This window comes from Salmo salar, chromosome ssa01 (assembly GCF_905237065.1).
Source record: "Salmo salar chromosome ssa01, Ssal_v3.1, whole genome shotgun sequence".
NCBI lineage: Eukaryota > Metazoa > Chordata > Actinopteri > Salmoniformes > Salmonidae > Salmo > Salmo salar.
This window is the reverse complement of record NC_059442.1, coordinates 45,825,633-45,838,229: the sequence shown is the minus strand read 5'-3', so window position 1 is coordinate 45,838,229 and position 12,597 is coordinate 45,825,633. Positions and strand designations below refer to the sequence as shown.

General features: G+C 44.3%; 1 protein-coding gene across 26 annotated transcripts in view; it reads left to right on the top strand.

The window, feature by feature from the left end:
- nrxn3a (neurexin 3a) overlaps positions 1-12,597 on the top strand; it is a 433,709-nt gene that overhangs the window by 358,084 nt on the left and 63,028 nt on the right. For 21 of the 26 annotated variants that reach the window (XR_006769933.1, XR_006769930.1, XR_006769931.1 and 18 more), the window contains 2 exons: positions 5,107-5,196; positions 6,858-7,165. Coding sequence is in view for 22 of the 26 variants with exons in the window: in XM_045718507.1 (XP_045574463.1) it covers positions 5,107-5,196; positions 6,858-7,165 (398 nt within the window). In the remaining 4 variants the exon portion in view is untranslated. The remainder of the gene's footprint in view (positions 1-5,106; positions 5,197-6,857; positions 7,166-12,597) is intronic. The other 5 variants (XM_045718488.1, XM_045718498.1, XM_045718476.1 and 2 more) reach the window with 1 other exon arrangement.

Here is a 12,597-nt window from a genome sequence, read left to right as displayed (position 1 = left end):
GGTATAGCTAGTAGGCTTGGGCGGTATACCGTATATAACGTATACCGGGGTATTTTAAAATGCCCACGGTATGATTTTCAAAACCATCAATAATGGTTATTTTTAAATAAACACCTGTAGTCAACTTGTGCACTAGGATAATAGATAAAGCAGATTGCGTTCTTAATTTCGTCTGTTGTATTATTTTTTCATTATGAAGCTGTTCCATTAAGCAGCTGATTTAGCCAGCCACATGGCATGTTGGTTTACAAAGAGCACACAGAGCAAATTGAAGCATTCGTGATGTGATGATCCGCTGTTGTACAGCTCAATAAAGGTGATCAAGTTACACTTAAAATGTACTACTGTTTTCCAGCTAAATATCTTATAACTATAGGTTTAACTATCTAAAATGTGCCACATAAATTTACTCCAGCTCAGCTAAGTTGCTACATAAGTGGCTAGCTTGGAAGATCAAGCTTCTTGGTTACGGCAGAGACGATCAATCACCTCATGGATCAAGATCCCTGCTGAGGAGCTGAGGTGTCTGTCCTTGCAGTTAGTTTATGTTCGCTTAGGCTTGTTATCATTTAGCTAGCATCCACAATGGGAATTCGCTAGTACTTTGTTTGCATTTGTTACCATAGTTATTATTATTTAAAAAAAACATTACGCTTGGAAAGAAATAGTTCCCCCTTGTGTGTACTGCGGGTAATACCTTATACCCCGGTATGGTACAGGAACAGTATGAAGGTATGGCAATCTGGATATTTCCCAACCCTAATAGCTAGAGAGATAGGAATCGATTACCCGAGTCACGCTTGTTGTGGAGAAGAGAGGAATGGAGAAAAGAGAAAGAGAAGAAATACTCTGCAGCAAATTGCCTTGAAAAAGCAGCACCTCCTCCTAGCTTATCAGGAGCTGCATTCAAAAGACACACTGCGTGTTTGAGGATGATTGCTTTCATTTGCACAGGCCCCCTGTTTCATATGAATGAGGCTGCGTTTTGTCTGAGCCACCCTGTGACAGCCACTCCGTCGCAGGTTTATTTTCCATCTAGCTTTCTGCAACTGGCTCGACACACAATGGAGACGAGGGAGCGGAACGCTATAGCCTGCCTCTGAGGCCAGCTCCTCCCCTTTGACTGGCAAAAGACATCAAGCCGGTGTCTCAGAACTTGATAAGTACGGAAAATTGACCTCCTATCAGGAGTGATCTGGTTGATTGATAGGTATGTCGGCCTATGGCTCCATCTGGGAGATGATAAGGAGGAGTCTACCGTGCCCGGGGACTTTCCGCTCTCTTCCCGGTATCGGGAAAGCGTGTCCATGATCCAAGAAGTCTTCTGTGTCTGTGGGGAGGAGGATAGCAATACGGTGGTCCATATGAGACCCTAGATGCTGCCTTACGCACTGCAGAGCAGTTCACAACATGGACCCAACTCTGTCACTTTCAGAAAACCTGACAACACATACATTTTCTCAAAGAGCGAGAGAAAGAGACCGAGAAAGAGAGGGAGAGAAAGATAGAGAGAGGTGGTGTGATTGGATAAGAAACACCTTGGGCCACCTTTATCTGCAGAGGATTTAAGGTAATGGTGTCGTGGATAAATACTTGTGTACCCTACAAGCCAAATACAATTACTGCTATCGAAAACAGAATCTCCCGCCCCTATAAATCTCTACTGGGGGCCGCTGGGAATGGAGGGATGAAGGGAGGAAGGGATGGAGGGAAGGGGGGAGAGATAAGCCTTTCAGTGTGATCCAGGCGTCTAATCCTGTGATTTAAATGAGAGCAGTGCGGATGGCCAGATAAAGGACCCGGACTGCCATTGTCTCTAAGAGATACTGAGGGGAAATCTTCCAGAAGGAGGCTCCTATTTCCATTGGGCAAGGCAGTCAGCATCAAGGAGAGTGGAGAGAGGGGAGGGGGGATGGAGAGAGCGAGACAGCCCTCTGGGAGAGTCAGAGAGCCCCGTGCAAATGAATTCTGTCAGTGGTTCCACTCAGGGAGGAAATGTAAGGGGAAGAAAGAGAGAATTTTAGATGTAGGCCTATAGAATTAAGAGAGTGGTAATAGAGAGAAGTGTGGGATGGTGAGCAGGACTGATAGAGAGTGAGAGATAAACACAGACCCACACACACCACAGTCCAGGCATAAGATTGCTTTCCATAGCAATCACAAGGGTGATTGGGTGAATGAATCATTATGGAAATGATATGCCTCCTGATTTGACAGTAACTGATGCAAATATAAACTGCATCATGCGATAAGTATAGAGGCATCCATAATGTCTTACTCCATCTTTCTTTTTGTTCTATATCTCTAGAAAAAAAGAAGAAGAAACCCGCACATTGCTCTTGATAGTGTCACTGCTCTTTAAGAAGCTTTAAGTATCGGCCTCAAGGCGTTCGTCAGAGCTTTTGTGAGATTTTTTTCTTTGTTCTATATCTTGAAATGCTGTCAGTCTTCAGACAGTAACACCAATGAAAGGTGACATCTATGGAACTGATGCTATTTTAGTGCCTGGGAAGGATATATTTCATTTGTAAAGCAATTTGACAATATCTGGGGCCTCATTTATAAACCTTGCGCAAGTACAAAATATATTACCAAAATATGCGTGCATCAATTTTCATGCAAACCTTCAGACCATGCGTATGCCCATCTGCTAGTGGTTGAAATATTGTATTGCAAGCTGGCAAGTAAGTATTTTGTGCAAATGAGGGATTTGACGAAAGGCTTATTCATAAAAAAATGAAAACAGGATAACATATTTACAAGACTGTAACCTTTTGCCATTTGCAAGAAGAGTTCAAATCTATGTTTTATAATTAGACCTAGGAATCTTAGAATTAGACATAGGAATATTTTTCCTATTTGATTTTCATAACCATTGCAGAATATATTCCTCACCTTTTCTGGCCATGATGGGTTCATATTAGGGAAGGAGCCATACAACAAATGACCATGTGCATCTCACATTTAATTGGACCTAGTAGCCTAGTGATTAGATAGGCTATATGTATTTCAGGTTTTGCAATATCTTAGGCCGCGTGGTTTATAATACCGGTATACAGTCGAATTTAAAAGGTGATCTTTTACATTGAAGCAGGCCTATCTATCAAGTTTCAAGTTTTTATTGTCACACGCACAAGTACAGTGAAATGCCTTTTTTGCTTGCTCTTTCCCAACAATGCAGTAATGAATATCAGTAGTACTATAAAAAATAAAAATAAAAAAGTCAAGTAGATACAAAACTTCTTTTTTTGAGTAGCCTGCCCTGCAATGTTTTAGAATTTGCGGGCAGTGGCAGTCCATCATGTTTAGGTTGGGGGAAAAGTCGTTATAAAACATTGTTGAATTCAAACGTTCTGCTGACAGGTCCATGACAATTTGCCGTTGTTTTCTCATTCAAAAACTGACACAGTCCTTTTCCAGATACAGCATAAATTACTTCTAAAGATGAAAACATTCTGCCAACAGAGTAAATAGACCGGTAGCTTATGTCAAATATTTGACAGTATGGGAAGGCTACAGTATTGCTGTGCGATAGGAGCGTGACGACATTGCATATATAATCTCAGAGTCTATTCCAAGGCAGGATATATAAACCCAATAATCTGTTGATAAACTAAATATTGAACAACAATTCGTCTTTTGCATGCCGTGGCATAATTCCAGTAGTTCCAAATTGTACAGCAAATAAAGGAAGTTATTGGCACCATGTTAGGTGAATAGAGGAGTTTTCAGGTTTAATGTTTTAATGTCTTTTAAAGTTTTAATGTCTCGTTCACACGTGCACAGTTTTCGACAGGTCTGGTTTATAGCGGCAAACATGTATTTGAATGGCATACATTTTACAGCAAGTTTATACATCTCAATATTTGTGTACTTGCGCAGACTTCTCAGAAATGGCGCGTGCAGAAATTGAGCGTGAAATGTATACAACAGATAGAAATAAGGCCCCTGTAGAGCAGCTGGCATACTGCAGGCAGGGTAAAGAGCATGAAACACACATACAGACACACACGTGGACTCGTGCAGACACACACACTCACACACACACACAGCTACCTGCTGTCTCTCTATCTTTGCAGAAGGCTGAAATTGTGTCTCTCTTTAGGGGATAGAAAAGGAGGGAAGATACGTGGTAGGGGTTCTCACTTTGGGTGGGCCCTAAGCTACCCCTGTCTCTTTGGGGTCCTGGAATTTGGTTCCTACCTTGGTTTCTTTGGTTCCTACCCCGTGGCAGCTTGTCTCCCCATAGGGGTTACTTGTCTCCCATCACGACTTGACTCTGGTGTGGAAACAGCAGGCGTTTCTACACCAACAGCATACCCATCCAAAAACATCCAAAAGCATATTCAACCTTATTCCTTTGCCCCCCCCTACTGTTCCAACTCCATTTGCCCCCAAGGCCTTTCCCTGTTTCCCAGTATGGTGTGTAAATGCACGCATGCACACGTGCACGCGCGCACATGCACACACACTAAACCTTCTTTGACTACTGAGGTGAACCGGTTTCTGGGGAAGAAAAAGCAAATGCTGTCCAGTGAAAATTGCTATTGTCACATCTTTACTGCTATTTTCTGTTCTTAATGTTGGATTTGAAGAATGCAACAGAAAAAGACGCAAACTGTTGCTAAGTCCACCTTAATGCCCATGAACTGTGTCCTAATAGTATAAAATGGTCGCATGCTGCATGTGCATTGGAAGGGTCTGTTAACTGTTATTTAAGATACTTGAATACACTTCATCCCATGAGAAAAAAATTGCTGGTTTTTATGATGGCTCGGTTCTAAATATCTTTGTCAGTGTTTAAATGAATTGAATGCAAAAAAATGTAGTGGTTCTTCTGTCGCCTGTGAGTAAAGCCTCGTGAAAACCAGCAGAGCAGCAAATGACCTCTATTTGTTACCACTTTACTGTTAACACTTCACCTATCTCATAAACAACACATAAATTCTACCCTGCAATTAAAAGAGTTCATCATTTTTTTTAACCGCTTGCATGAAAATGAAAACAATAGTTTGAAGTGAGCATGTGTTAAAATGTGTTAAAATGCCCGATGCCAAATGCAGACTGTTTTCTAAATGTTTTAAATGTTTTTTAAACTTTAAACAGCGACAACCGATAATGAACGCCTTGAAATTGCCACTAAGAAATTCCCATTGAAATACGCCCGGCCAGTAGTGGACTGGCTACAAGAGAAAGGTAACCTTAACACAACTTCTAACTTTTAAATTCTCTTCTATTGAACTCAACATTTAACTTTTTATTTTTGCATTTGCCTGCCGAACTGATACTTTGACTTTATTTTACTACTTTAAAGTATGATTTTCGCATGAACTAATAACTTCCTAACCTCATTTTCTTTCTCAATTCGAATACATTTGATTAGATTTTTTGGTACCCAAGTTAATTACCCAAGTAAATCTCATGATAATTCATAATCACTCTACTCAGTTAAAGGGACTGCTATTGAAGATAATATTCCATCCTATCTCATGTTCAAATTATACATGAAAAGATTATTTCATATACTCTACATCTTGAATCCTTCTAAAATTAGCTTTACGATAAAACAGAAATAACAAAGTTCAAGTATCTCCTAAAGTCCCTTTAACACCCATTTAAACTCGAAAGCCATTTCAAATGCAAGTAGTCACCTAATGCATGAATCAATATGCTGTTGTACATCTACAATGTTGAGTCAGTTAATAATCTTTTGATGTACATTCATTTGTTCATTTATTAATTCTGTAACCAGAATGCTATGTTGATGGTATTGGAGAATGATTGCATCAAACTGGGTAAACGATTTGCTAACAGCTCAACTGTTTACTCAATACTTGCTAAGTTGAATATTACGATTTGTAATATTATTCATTTTTTTGTTGTTTTAGGTTTCACATATACGCTTATTCAAGATGTTGTGTTGGTGATATTACTTAGAATACTTAGATTTTACATGTACTGTAAATATTCATTTGGCAATCATTTTTCCGATTTGAAACTCGACAACCTCTTTTTGTGTACTGCTTTTCTCTTTCAGATTCCTGCCCTCCTGATTTATACCTTTGGCATTAGCCCTAGCCTTTTAAACATCAGTTCCTTTCTCTGCTTTCAGGCTTCAGCATTTGCCCAAGCCTTTTAAACATTGTTTCCTACCTCTGCTTTCAGGCTTCAGCATTTGCCCTGGCCTTTTAAACATTCGTCCCTACCCCAGTCTTTGTCTTCTTAGCTATGGCATTAGCTCTAGCCTTATTAGATGCAGCTGATCAGAGGCTGCCCCAAAGGGCCAGTTTGAGGAGACAGACATAAAGCTTTGACCTTTTCTCCTCCTTTCCGTCCTCCTCTCTCCACTCCTCCCTCAGCCTCAGATCACAACCCGTAATCTCGTAATTACGGCTAACAACATGATGACCTTTCTACAGTGAATCCATCCTGGGAGACATCACCCTTGTAGCCAGACGTGTTGACCCTGTATATTTGGGGTTAGCTCCCTGGGCCCAGGCTAGTTATAGCCTCTTCAGTTGACCTTTCTTTATAGTTTCACCGTAAAGGTTTTCACAACCGACCTCATCGTGACCTCGACAATATACTGTAAGGACATTTTGATTGTCAAGGACTTATACGTGCACATAGTGACGTACGCACGCACGCGCGCACACACACACACACACACACACACACACACGAGGTCATGGCAGACCAACATTTATCATATGAAGCCGGATCTTTGAGTCAACCAACATCTCCTCCCATTTCAAGAACAGTTTGGATATTGAATAAAAAAACAGATAACTTATTTTCCTACTCAGTCCCTTGTTGTTCCTTGATGTGAATGACCTCTGTCTGGTTCCATCCTTTAGGTCGACAGCTAACGATATTCAACACCCAGGCCACAGTCACCATCGGTGGCAGCGACCGCAGTCGGCCCTTCCAGGGTCAGCTGTCCGGCCTCTACTACAACGGCCTCAAGGTCCTCAACATGGCTGCCGAGGGCAACCCCAACATCAAGATCAACGGCAGTGTCCGATTGGTAGGCGACGTGCCCTCTGTGGCCGGGTCGGCTCGCACCACCGCCCAGCCCCCCGAGATGTCCACCACCTTTATTGAGACCACCACCACCATGTCCACCACCACCACCCGCAAGCACCGCTCCTCTCCCACCATACAGGTAGGGCCTGGGGACGGGGAGGAGAGGAGAGGGGGGATATCATTGGGCGGAGGTGGTGTATGATAGGTTGAGGTAGAACTTGAGAGAGGAGGGTATGGTTAGAATTTTCAGGGGTGCTGAGGGTTGCTGGGCATTCCTTTGACAAATCAAGACACCCATGTAAGTGTTTCATGTATTAATGTGGATACCACCATTGGCATGGACAATATCTCAATGAACGTGTGACGGGAGATATACAGATTATGTCATGCTAACCTGAGAATACATGCATACGGCCATATCAACAGCATAGAGATTACCAGCCACATACCAGCGTATACTATATGTGCTCCATACATGTCCCCTGAACAGCTGTGTGTGGAGGACCACGACAGCCCCATCTTCTCCCCAGAGACAGAGGCACGCTCAGAGACCCTGTGGTTTAGATGGAGAAATTAGCCCAAAGCCCTTCATCATCTCTGCCTGCCTGTTTTACACTACAAATAACCACATAGCCCAAGTACCATCTTTTTTACAAGATGTTTTTATATTTTTTTTAGGTAAATGAGGCCATGAAAGGGAAAACTCTGGAAAACCTACATGTCTGTCGGACCTATGGGTTCAAATACTATTTTTAATTATTCATATACTTTATTTGTGCTTAATTGAGCTTGCCTGGTTTAATGGACAATTAGAATAGTCACAAAACAGAAACCCCCATCCATTTGACACTCCAGGCAGGCAAACACTCAATGATTCTGAAAGATTTCAAATAGTGTTAGATTAGATGATTAGATTAGATGAGTTTATTAGTCACATGCACAGGGTCGCAGATGTAATCGCAGGGCACAGGGAAATTCATATGTTCCGAGCACCAAGAGTGCAGGTCGAAAAAAAGAGAATTGAAGTATTTGAACCGAGGTCTGTGTCTGTTCATTCTTTTTCTGGGAAACAGAGAGAGAGTTATTGTCACGCTTACCCTGGTGTGTTCAGGTGCGCTAGGTGTTTTTCATATTATGCAAACCATTGTGTACAAAGCCCTGCATGTTTTCAAGCACAGCCAGCCACTGTATCAGGTGTCAGTTGGGATGGTTTGTTTAGGCCCAGGTGTGGTTATGGGTGCTTTGATTTTCAGGTAAGTTGTGCATTTTCTTTGAATGACTATATTTTGTATACCAGACTTTCCCCATTCATTATCTACTGGACATCTATCAAATATTATATTAATATTACACATGAAATATGAAATATTAATATATACTGCACAAAAATATAAATGCAGCATGCAACAATTTCAACAATTTTACTGAGTTACAGTTCATATAAAGAAATCAATCAATTCAAATAAATTAATTAGGCCCTAATTTATGGATTTCACAACTGAGCAGGGGCACAGTCATGCATGGGCCTGGAAGGGCAAAGGCCCACCCACTGGGGAACCAGACCCAGCCAATAAGAATTTGTTTTTCCCCACAAAAGGGCTTTATTGCAGACAGAAATACTCATTTACATTTACATTTAAGTCATTTAGCAGACGCTCTTATCCAGAGCGACTTACAAATTGGTACATTCACCTTATGATATCCAGTGGAACAACCACTTTACAATAGTGCATCTAAATCTTTTAAGGGGGAGGGGGGGGGTTAGAAGGATTACTTTATCCTATCCTAGGTATTCCTTAAAGAGGTGGGGTTTCAGGTGTCTCCGGAAGGTGGTGATTGACTCCGCTGTCCTGGCGTCGTGAGGGAGCTTGTTCCACCATTGGGGTGTCAGAGCAGCGAACAGTTTTGACTGGGCTGAGCGGGAACTGTGCTTCCTCAGAGGTAGGGGGGCCAGCAGGCCAGAGGTGGATGAACGCAGTGCCCTTGTTTGGGTGTAGGGCCTGATCAGAGCCTGAAGGTATGGAGGTGCCGTTCCCTTCACAGCTCCGTAGGCAATCACCATGGTCTTGTAGCGGATGCGAGCTTCAACTGGAAGCCAGTGGAGAGAGCGGAGGAGCGGGGTGACGTGAGAGAACTTGGGAAGGTTGAACACCAGACGGGCTGCGGCGTTCTGGATGAGTTGTAGGGGTTTAATGGCACAGGCAGGGAGCCCAGCCAACAGCGAGTTGCAGTAATCCAGACGGGAGATGACAAGTGCCTGGATTAGGACCTGCGCCGCTTCCTGTGTGAGGCAGGGTCGTACTCTGCGAATGTTGTAGAGCATGAACCTACAGGATCGGGTCACCGCCTTGATGTTAGTGGAGAACGACAGGGTGTTGTCCAGGATCACGCCAAGGTTCTTAGCACTCTGGGAGGAGGACACAAGGGAGTTGTCAACCGTGATGGCGAGATCATGGAACGGGCAGTCCTTCCCCGGGAGGAAGAGCAGCTCCGTCTTGCCGAGGTTCAGCTTGAGGTGGTGATCCGTCATCCACACTGATATGTCTGACAGACATGCAGAGATGCGATTCGCCGCCTGGTTATCAGAAGGGGGAAAGGAGAAGATGAATTGTGTGTCGTCTGCATAGCAATGATAGGAGAGACCATGTGAGGATATGACAGAGCCAAGTGACTTGGTGTATAGCGAGAATAGGAGAGGGCCTAGAACAGAGCCCTGGGGGACACCAGTGGTGAGAGCGCATGGTGCGGAGACAGATTCTCGCCACGCCACCTGGTAGGAGCGACCTGTCAGGTAGGACGCAATCCAAGCGTGGGCCGCGCCGGAGATGCCCAACTCGGAGAGGGTGGAGAGGAGGATCTGATGGTTCACAGTATCAAAGGCAGCAGATAGGTCTAGAAGGATGAGAGCAGAGGAGAGAGAGTTAGCTTTAGCAGTGCGGAGAGCCTCCGTGACACAGAGAAGAGCAGTCTCAGTTGAATGCCCAGTCTTGAAACCTGACTGATTAGGATCAAGAAGGTCATTCTGAGAGAGATAGCAGGAGAGCTGGCCAAGGACGGCACGTTCAAGAGTTTTAGAGAGAAAAGAAAGAAGGGATACTGGTCTGTAGTTGTTGACATCGGAGAGATCGAGTGTAGGTTTTTTTCAGAAGGGGTGCAACTCTCGCTCTCTTGAAGACGGAAGGTACGTAGCCAGCGGTCAAGGATGAGTTGATGAGCGAGGTGAGGAAGGGGAGAAGGTCTCCGGAAATGGTCTGGAGAAGAGAGGAGGGGATAGGGTCAAGTGGGCAGGTTGTTGGGCGGCCGGCCGTCACAAGACGCGAGATTTCATCTGGAGAGAGAGGGGAGAAAGAGGTCAAAGCACAGGGTAGGGCAGTGTGAGCAGGACCAGCGGTGTCGTTTGACTTAGCAAACGAGGATCGGATATCGTCAACCTTCTTTTCAAAATGGTTGACGAAGTCATCCGCAGAGAGGGAGGAGGGGGGGGGGAGGGGGAGGAGGATTCAGAAGGGAGGAGAAGGTAGCAAAGAGCTTCCTAGGGTTAGAGGCAGATGCTTGGAATTTAGAGTGGTAGAAAGTGGCTTTAGCAGCAGAGACAGAAGAGTAGAATGTAGAGAGGAGGGAGTGAAAGGATGCCAGGTCCGCAGGGAGGCGAGTTTTCCTCCATTTCCGCTCGGCTGCCCGGAGCCCTGTTCTGTGAGCTCGTAGTGAGTCGTCGAGCCACGGAGCAGGAGGGGAGGACCGAGCCGGCCTGGAGGATAGGGGACAGAGAAAATCAAAGGATGCAGAAAGGGAGGAGAGGAGGGTTGAGGAGGCAGAATCAGGAGATAGGTTGGAGAAGGTTTGAGCAGAGGGAAGAGATGATAGGATGGAAGAGGAGAGAGTAGCGGGAGAGAGAGAGCGAAGGTTGGAACGGCGCAATACCATCCGAGTAGGGGCAGAGTGAGAAGTGTTGGATGAGAGCAAGAGGGAAAAGGATACAAGGTAGTGGTCGGAGATTTGGAGGGGAGTTGCAATGAGATTAGTGGAAGAACAGCATCTAGTAAAGATGAGGTCAAGCGTATTGCCTGCCTTGTGAGTAGGGGGGGAAGGTGAGAGGGTGAGGTCAAAAGAGGAGAGGAGTGGAAAGAAGGAGGCAGAGAGGAATGAGTCAAAGGTAGACGTGGGGAGGTTAAAGTCACCCAGAACTGTGAGAGGTGAGCCATCCTCAGGAAAGGAACTTATCAAGGCGTCAAGCTCATTGATGAACTCTCCAAGGGAACCTGGAGGGCGATAAATGATAAGGATGTTAAGCTTGAAAGGGCTGGTAACTGTGACAGCATGGAATTCAAATGAGGAGATAGACAGATGGGTCAGGGGAGAAAGAGAGAATGTCCACTTGGGAGAGATGAGGATTCCAGTGCCACCACCCCGCTGGCTCGATGCTCTAGGGGTATGCGAGAACACGTGGGCAGACGAAGAGAGAGCAGTAGGAGTAGCAGTGTTATCTGTGGTAATCCATGTTTCCGTCAGCGCCAGGAAGTCTAGGGACTGGAGGGTAGCATAGGCTGAGATGAACTCAGCCTTGTTGGCTGCAGACCGGCAGTTCCAGAGGCTGCCGGAGACCTGGAACTCCACGTGGGTCGTGCGCGCTGGGACCACCAGGTTAGAGTGGCAGCGGCCACGCGGTGTGAAGCGTTTGTATGGCCTGTGCAGAGGGGAGAGAACAGGGATAGACAGACACATAGTTGACAAGCTACAGAAGTGTTGTTTCTTGTATTATTGTCTCCTGTGTCTTTAGAGAACTGTTTCACTTTGATATCCTTTTTCTTCTGTCCTGATTTTCTCTTTCTTTTCTTCTGTTAACTAGATATTCTTTGTTGTTCTTCGTTAGCTAGCTAGCTTCTTCCAAAAGTACTCCTCAGCTGTCCGGGTGGCTGGTCTCAGACGAGCCCGTAGGTGAAGAAACCGGATGTAGAGGTCGTTGGCTGGCATGGTTACACGTGGACTGCGGTTGTGAGGCCGGTTGGACGTACTGCCAAATTCTCTAAAACAACGTTTTATGGTAGAGAAATCAACATTCAGTTTTCTAGCAACGGCACAGGTTGACATTCCTGCAGTCAGAATGCCAATTACAGGCATTGTGCCATTGTGTTGTGTGACAAAACTGCACATTTTAGAGTGGCCTTTTATTGTCCCCAGCACATGGTGCACATGTGTAATGATCATGCTGTTTAATCAGCTTCTTGAAATGCCACACCTGTCAGGTGGATGGATTATCTTGGCAAAGGAGAAATGCTCACTAACAGGGATAGAAACAAATTTGTTCACAAACTCGGAGAGAAATAAGCTTTTTGTGTCTATGTAAAATTTCTGGAATATTTAATTTCAGCTCATGAAACATGGGACCAACACTTTACATGTTGCGTTTATATTTTTGTTCAGTATATTAATATATTCTCTATTTATATTAGAATATTATAATAACAAAATGGGAGGATAGATTGGACATACAGTGCATTAGGAAAGTATTCAAATCCCTTGACTTTTTCCACATTTTGTTACGTTACAGCCTTATTTTAAAATGTAGAATTC